The sequence below is a fragment of the Jaculus jaculus genome, chromosome X, assembly GCF_020740685.1.
Source record: "Jaculus jaculus isolate mJacJac1 chromosome X, mJacJac1.mat.Y.cur, whole genome shotgun sequence".
NCBI classification, from domain to species: Eukaryota; Metazoa; Chordata; class Mammalia; order Rodentia; family Dipodidae; genus Jaculus; species Jaculus jaculus.
The window spans coordinates 95,225,053-95,231,812 of NC_059125.1; the positions used below are offsets into that span (position 1 = coordinate 95,225,053).

Below are 6,760 nucleotides of genomic sequence, written 5' to 3' on the forward strand. Positions count from 1 at the left end.
TTGCTGTGAGTTCGAGGCCACCCTGAGAATACAGAGTGAATTCCAGGCCAGCCTGGGCTAGAGGGAGACCCTACCTCGAAAAAACAAAACAAGAAGAAAGGTCTTATGACTCCCAGAATGAAAGTATATCTCAAGTATCTCAGCTAGCTTGGAGTTCAAGACCTTCCTTAAAATTTCCTCACCCTAAATTATCATCTTTATCTCTCATCACACCTCTATTTTTTTTTTTTTCTGTATGCAACAGACTGGCTTTCCTACTCCATGCTTTTCTGATACTATGTTTCCTTCCTGGATTGCACTTCCATGCCATCCTTCAGACCCAATCTAAGTTAGCCCTTCATTGAGGCTTTCTCAGCAAGCTCTTTCCTTTAATCAGATAGCATACATTTTACAATGAGCATATGCTTAGGTTCTGATAATAAATTTGTATTTTATGTTCCTTATTTTTCATCTATATTATGGAGTCAAACGTGAGATCAATTTATTGTCACTTAAAACACACAAGTTTATTAATGATACACAGATGAAGTCTTTGGTGATGAAATTCAAGTCAAAACAAATAAGAACAGAGTAGGCCATTTATGGACAGGTTTGCAATCAATTTACATAGAAGACCCAGTAAAAACATTCCATTCAAGCAGCACAATTAAAGTCACAAATGTGTTTTCAGCACTACTGGACTATTTGGTATTCATGAAATGGTTCAGCTTAAAAGCTGGTGACTGTCACAGATAACATCACTCGGGATGATACATTATTCAACACTGGCAGCTGAAATGATCCCTTTACTTTATGAGCCAGCAGAAAAGCAGTCAGTTCCCATTTTCACTGCTTCCAAACTGCACAAACCAAGACATCTCAAGTATCAAGAACACATAACAATCAGAATTTGTTCACTAGTTTTATAACTTTCACTTTCACCAAGAGATCATGGTGATTTGCTAAGGCTCGAATTTTCTTCACACACACTCCAGATGTAGTACACAGGTAAAAAAGGGAACCTTTGTTGAATTCTCTGTAGTTGAACACTTCTGCTCTGAGATTGTCATAGATAATCTCAAACAGAGTAAGGGCATTAATAAGAATTTCTGATTCCACATAAGAATTATAGAGGGAACTGAATGATGATGGCACTTGGGTACCGAGAAGCTTTTTTAGCATATCTGGATTTTCAGCAAAATTAGAAAGTATTTTCAGAATCTCAACCTTGATTTTTCCACCTCCCTGAGATAACAAACGGAAAAAGTTTGCAATGGAATTGACAAGCAGATGCTGGTAGTCATTAGTAATAGTCATGTTTGTTAAGAATTTTAGTCCAACTACCTGTACTGCTGAGTTCAGGTTAGAGGCCATGATATCATCCATCACTTTATTCATGTACACTTGAAGTCGGCCCTGGTTTTCATAATTCTCACTCAAGTTATTCATGGCCATTAAGGCTTTTTCTTTAATGTGGGGATCAGTTTTATTGATCATGTTTGCAATAATTGGGAGGCCTCCCAACTTGCGAATCGTTTCTTGATTGCATGAATAATTGGCATTGTTGCTCAGGGTAAGCAAGGCTACTTGTTGGATAAAGGGATCATCTGATTTCTGAAGCAAGGCAAGGACTTTCCTGAGATCTCTGACACCCAGAATCTCATCAATTTCATAAGGAAAGGGGCGCTTCTGCATGTGCACAGGTCTTTTCCCTCTCCCCCTGTGCTGGATCTCAGGTTCAGAGTCTGAATCTGACTCTGTATCAGTCCACCCAGACTCCCCCTCCTCAGAGTCAGGAACCTCTGCTAGAAAAGCCTGTCCCCCATTAGCACAGGCTGCCGCAGCAGCTGCTGCTCCATCCCCAGGGCGGAAGCCCAGCCCCAGTTCATCTACTTCAACTTTGCTTTTCTTGCTCTTGCCTTTGCCTCCAGCCCGGGACCTGTTTCCGCCCTTAGCCCCACCTTTGGGTACAGCTCCAGTGGCTGGCCCAGCCTTAGGTATAGCTCCAGTGTGAGCCCCAGGGGTTGCTTTCTTGGCAGCTGCTGTTGTTCTAGGGGGCCCTGAAGTCCCAGGAGCCTCTGCAGCTCCAGAAGCCATTACGGGCAGAGGAGCCTCAGCCTTCAGTGTAGTTTCTGCCATTCTAGGAGTCTCTGCAGCCTCAGTAGGCACTGCCACCCCAGGAACCTCTATCACCTCTGCAGCTATTACTCTCTGGGGAAATAATGGCACTCCAGGAGGCACTACTACTCTGGGAGGTGCTGGTGCCCTGGAAGATGTTGCTGCCCCTGGAGGTACTCCTGTCCTGGGAGACACTGCTGCACTGGCAGGCGCTGCTGCCCCTGGGGACTGGGCTGCCCTAGGAGGTGTTGCTGTCATTGGAGGTGATACAAGCCCAGGAGGTACTGCTGGCCCTGGGGGTGCTGTTGGTCCAGGAGGTGCTGCCAGCCCAGAGATCTCAGTTGTTTTGGGAGCCTCCACCACTTTGGGAGGCCTTGCCATTGCTGGGGCCTCTGAAATCAAGGGAACCTCTGCTACTGTGGGAAGTGTTGCCACTGCAGGGGCAGCTGCAGTCCTGGCTACTAATTCAGATTTAGGTTCAACTCTAGCCCCATCTGCCTCCTGAGCCTGACTTCCTGTCCCATTCTGAACCTCAACAGTGGATACAGCTTGGACCACTGCCTCAGCTTCAGCTATGTCAAGAGCCAAGGCTTCATCCTGAGTCTTGTTCACTGCCTCAGCATTGACTGGGTTTGGGGGACTGAATCCAGGCCCAAGGTCAATTGTGAATCCAGCCTTTATCCCAGCTCTAGCCCTAGCTCCAGTCCCTGCTGCAGCCCGGTTCTTGGGCTTAACCAGTCTCTTCTTCTTTTGGTCTCTTCCCCTGGTATATTTATAGACACAGTACCAGGCACCAGCCCCGATCACTATTCCAGCAGCTACACAGCCAGCATCCCGAACGCGGCTCATGGTACAGCTGAAGAGATGATCAGATCCAGGGTGTGGAACTAGCTTGCTCAACTGGGATGTGTGCACTTGTCAAGGTAGGAGCTTCAGCTCAGGATTACAAGTTCTGCCTTGGCTGCAAGCTGAGGTGGACCTAGTAGGTATAAATGTTAGAAGTGAGCAGGAGAAGATTCTAACAAGAAGAGTTTGGGGCCACAAGGCTTAGTGCATGGATTTGCATGCAGCCACAGGTGCCAAGGCCTGCATGTGATGATTCAGAGACCAGGTCATATCTTCAACCCTAGCTCACTCTCAAAATGCTAACATTTACAATTGCCTTGATGGGAGGAGGGGAAGTGGTATGGAAAGCTGGTGGGGAGTGGAAAACCTCAGGTATAGCTATCATGTCCCTAGCCCCACTCAAATGACCTTAACTGATGCCCATTCACATACCCACTTCCTGGGATCAGGAGCAAATGGTTCTTTTTCCACAGTGTCTGCAGTTGCACAGAGCCTAAAAGGGCAAACAGACGTGTGGACAAATCACCACATAAAAGTTTTTTGGTTTTTTTTTTTGAGTTTTTGATAGACAGACCCCAGGTCCTTTCCTGATTTGCATTCTCGTGGGCCAATCACTTCCCCCTCTCAGGGCTTCCCAATCCTTTTCTCCTCTAACAATTACTTTAAAAGGCAGATACCACGCCCCTTTTCCTGCACCAAAAAACACCGACAAGGGAAAAGGTGTCGTAAAGAGATGATACAAGAGGAAGCCCCTCTAGTTTTCTACTCTACTCTTGTTTCTGCTACACCCACATCAGGCGTCCCCCCAAATTCCCACTACAAACACTGACCTTAAGAATTCAGAGCTATTTCTTCTTTCTTCAGTTCAGCTAGAGCTTCATGTTAAAGGACAGACTGAAGTGCAGAAATGCAGCCTGCAGATTATTGGTGACTTAGAGCCTGGTGGATGGATCAGCACCCAAGAAAAGAATGCCAGTAATTGCCTTTTAGTATTTGCACACCAGAAAGTCAAAGGATTCTACATCCCACTCCTACCATCCCACCGCAATCCCCCACCCTCTGCTCCCCAGGAAATCCTTCTTTTTTCCACTTTGCTCCGCCTCTGGCAGCCATTTCTCCCAGACACAGCGCCACACCCCTTCTCCTGCATCGCAGCGGGAGGGGGCGGGGCGACTGCTGCAAAAGCTGGAAAAGACGCTGCGCTGCATGGGTGATTCCTGCCTAACAGTCTAGTGACCCCCCCTCCTATAACCAGCCATTGCTTCCCTCCCCAGCTTCTAGGCCTAGCACTGGCCTGCAGGACAAGGACCCACAAGCCTGCTATCTCAGTTTCGGGGTCACGATTTTCCATGGTTTCTCTGTTCTGGGCTCCGCCTCCCACCCAAATCCCCCGATCACCGCCATTTCTTTCTCCTGCATACCCGAATTCCTTGTCCTGGACTGAAAAGACTAGGGCGAAGGGCTGCGTGGGCCGTCGGTGTCTGGAAAGCAGTCTGGGAGTTAGCGCAGCGATTTTATTTCAGATTCTCTCAGGGTTCCCCCACTCGCGAAGCCCAGCCAGCGCCAAACTCGCCATCTCTCCCGACAGAGGCTGGCACACCCATTTCCTTGCACCCCCACAGAGCAGGGGCTGGTGGGGGGATGGGAGGGGGTCTGAAATATCAGGGTAGGAATGAAAGGTACAGATTGTTTCCGAATCGTACGCCCCTCTGGCCACCGGTTCCCAACCTCCCCACTGGCCTTATATTCGCTGCCACGTTTATTTCTCCTTCCCTCCTCTCCTTTCACAAGAGTACAGGGTATGGGGTGCGGGGCCTGGGTGGCAAAAACAAAAGTTAAAAAAAAATACCAATTGGGAGGGAAATAAGCGATTTCTCTATCGAAGTCTTTTTGTACACCCCCCCCCCCCCCAGGCAGCCCAACAATACCATCTGTGCCTGAGCGCCCTGGCCAAGAACCCAGGCAGAGGCGCCAGCCTCCTTGTTCTCTCTCATCCCTAGGCAATATATTTGTATTCAGGGATCTCAGACATGTCCACTCGCACACCCACCTGCCGGGATCTGAGGGAATTTTCTCCTTCTTCTCCACTCCTGGATTAAATACCCGGCAGTGTGCAGCGCGATAGCATTGGTACCCTGAGGAGGATGGCGGAGATGGCAGTCAGGGCTTTAAGTACCTTTGCCCACGTCAGCTGCGGGTCACGTGAGAGCCGCATCGCCTGTAAGCTTGGCTCGCAGATTTCCACTCCCACCAAGAAAACCAGCCCACCCCTTCCTTTATCCCCACTCCTGCCTCACCCCATCACAGCCGGTCCTGTCGCTCATTTTCTTTATTCTTTGTAATGGAAGCCAAAAGAAGCCCCTTCTCTCTGTAAGAATCTGCCTTTCGTTGGTTATTGGGTAGAGGGCTGCATCTTTTGGAAGAGCTCCTGCCAATTTTTTACCTTTCTGTTGGAGAAATGTCTCACCCATTCTTGGGCCACCCCCTCCCCACCAGCCACTCTCCATCCGCCATCCACCGGTACCTACCTAGTTCCCACAATTTCCCTTGGATTCTTGCTCCAGTGTAGTTAAGGTCCAGGGTGTCAGAAAGGCTAGGAATGGGAAAAAAGATCTGTAATTCTGGAATACTTGTGTTTTGTTTAAAAATTATCACTATGTTTTCTGTTCACAGTAAGAAGATTAAAACAAAAAAGTACCAGAGGGCTGGAGAGATGCCTTAGCAGTTAAAAAAAAAAAAGCCAAAGGACATAGGTTCAATTCCCCAGGACCCACTTAAGCCAGTGGCACAAGGTGGTGCATGCCTCTGGAGTTCGTTTGCAGTGGCTGGAGACCTTGGTGCACCCATTCTCTCTCTCTGTGTCTGCCTCTTTCCCTCTCTCGCTCTCTCAAATAAAACTTTAAAAAGTGCAAATGATTCTGTGTGGGAAACAGCAACCAAAAAATCGTAGACATCCTGTGTAAAGAAGGATTTCTTTTTTCCAATCACTTTGGTTAACTTTCACCACATAGACAACAAATTCTCTCACCCCTACACCCAGAAAGCTTTTAGAAAACATTTTTACTGAGAGTTTTAATTCATGAATATATCCTAATTTGATCATATTCCCCTATTGTTACTTTATTTTGTGCTCCCTCCTGTATCCCGATTTCACTGAGCACACTCCACCTTCCTAGGTCGTCCTTCTGTTTTGATGTCTCATTCTTTTTGTAATACTCTGTGCTCTATGTCAAAATGTTAATGGGCTTGGAATTATGCAGGTATTATAGGAGTGACAACTACAACTGTGAAGTCCTGAATTCACCAGTAAGTTCATGTCCAATGGCAGTGCCTCAAAATCCTCCTTCCCACCCTATCGCTTTTACATTCTTTCCACACCTCTTCTGTAATGTCCTTTGAGCCTTGGAGAGTGTGTTAGAGATGTCTTGTTTAGTGTTGCACTCTCAAGAGCCTCATTTTCAGTTTGTTAAGTTTTGAGTCTCCTTAATGTCTATCATCTGAGATAGCTTTTAAATGGCATAAATAAATGATCTTCTCTTGTTCTGTTAGAAAAAATACATGTATTTAACATTGCCATACTGTTGCTGACTGCTATGTGGATTTCCTGTAATTTGATGGTTATAACCATGACAGTTTGAATACTTGCCCTTGCAATGAACTCTAGTTTAGTAATTAATCTCCAGACAAAAGGAAGAGCTTCAAAGCCAGGGAAACTAAGTGTATGAACGGTGCAGGGTGGTGAAGTCCTCTTTACCCTGTTAAGAAGGGTAGAATGGGGCTAGACAGGTGGCTTAGCTGTCAAGGCACTTGCCTGGAA

General features: G+C 47.0%; 1 protein-coding gene across 4 annotated transcripts; it reads right to left on the reverse strand.

Annotated features, from left to right (window-relative positions):
• Nucleotides 1-480: 480 nt before the first annotated feature.
• Nucleotides 481-5,098, reverse strand: Armcx2 (armadillo repeat containing X-linked 2). 4 transcript variants are annotated; one of them, XM_045140642.1, is made up of 5 exons: nucleotides 4,994-5,098; nucleotides 4,365-4,596; nucleotides 3,774-3,882; nucleotides 3,376-3,436; nucleotides 481-3,076 (listed from the first exon to the last, which is right to left on the reverse strand). In XM_045140642.1, exon 5 carries the CDS (start codon nucleotides 2,944-2,946, stop codon nucleotides 883-885), a length of 2,064 nt encoding a protein of 687 aa, XP_044996577.1. In that variant the 5' UTR covers nucleotides 2,947-3,076; nucleotides 3,376-3,436; nucleotides 3,774-3,882; nucleotides 4,365-4,596; nucleotides 4,994-5,098; the 3' UTR covers nucleotides 481-882. The 4 variants fall into 4 exon arrangements, with proteins under 4 accessions (XP_044996577.1, XP_044996578.1, XP_044996579.1 ...); XM_045140643.1 differs by having other exon boundaries at nucleotides 4,365-4,424; nucleotides 4,994-5,094; XM_045140644.1 differs by having other exon boundaries at nucleotides 4,365-4,436; nucleotides 4,994-5,061.
• Nucleotides 5,099-6,760: the final 1,662 nt, after the last annotated feature.

What these genes read in the sequence shown, in the direction of transcription:
- Armcx2 (XM_045140645.1), bottom strand. Translation starts at nt 2,946, where the DNA reads ATGAGCCGCGTTCGGGATGCTGGCTGTGTAGCTGCTGGAATAGTGATC.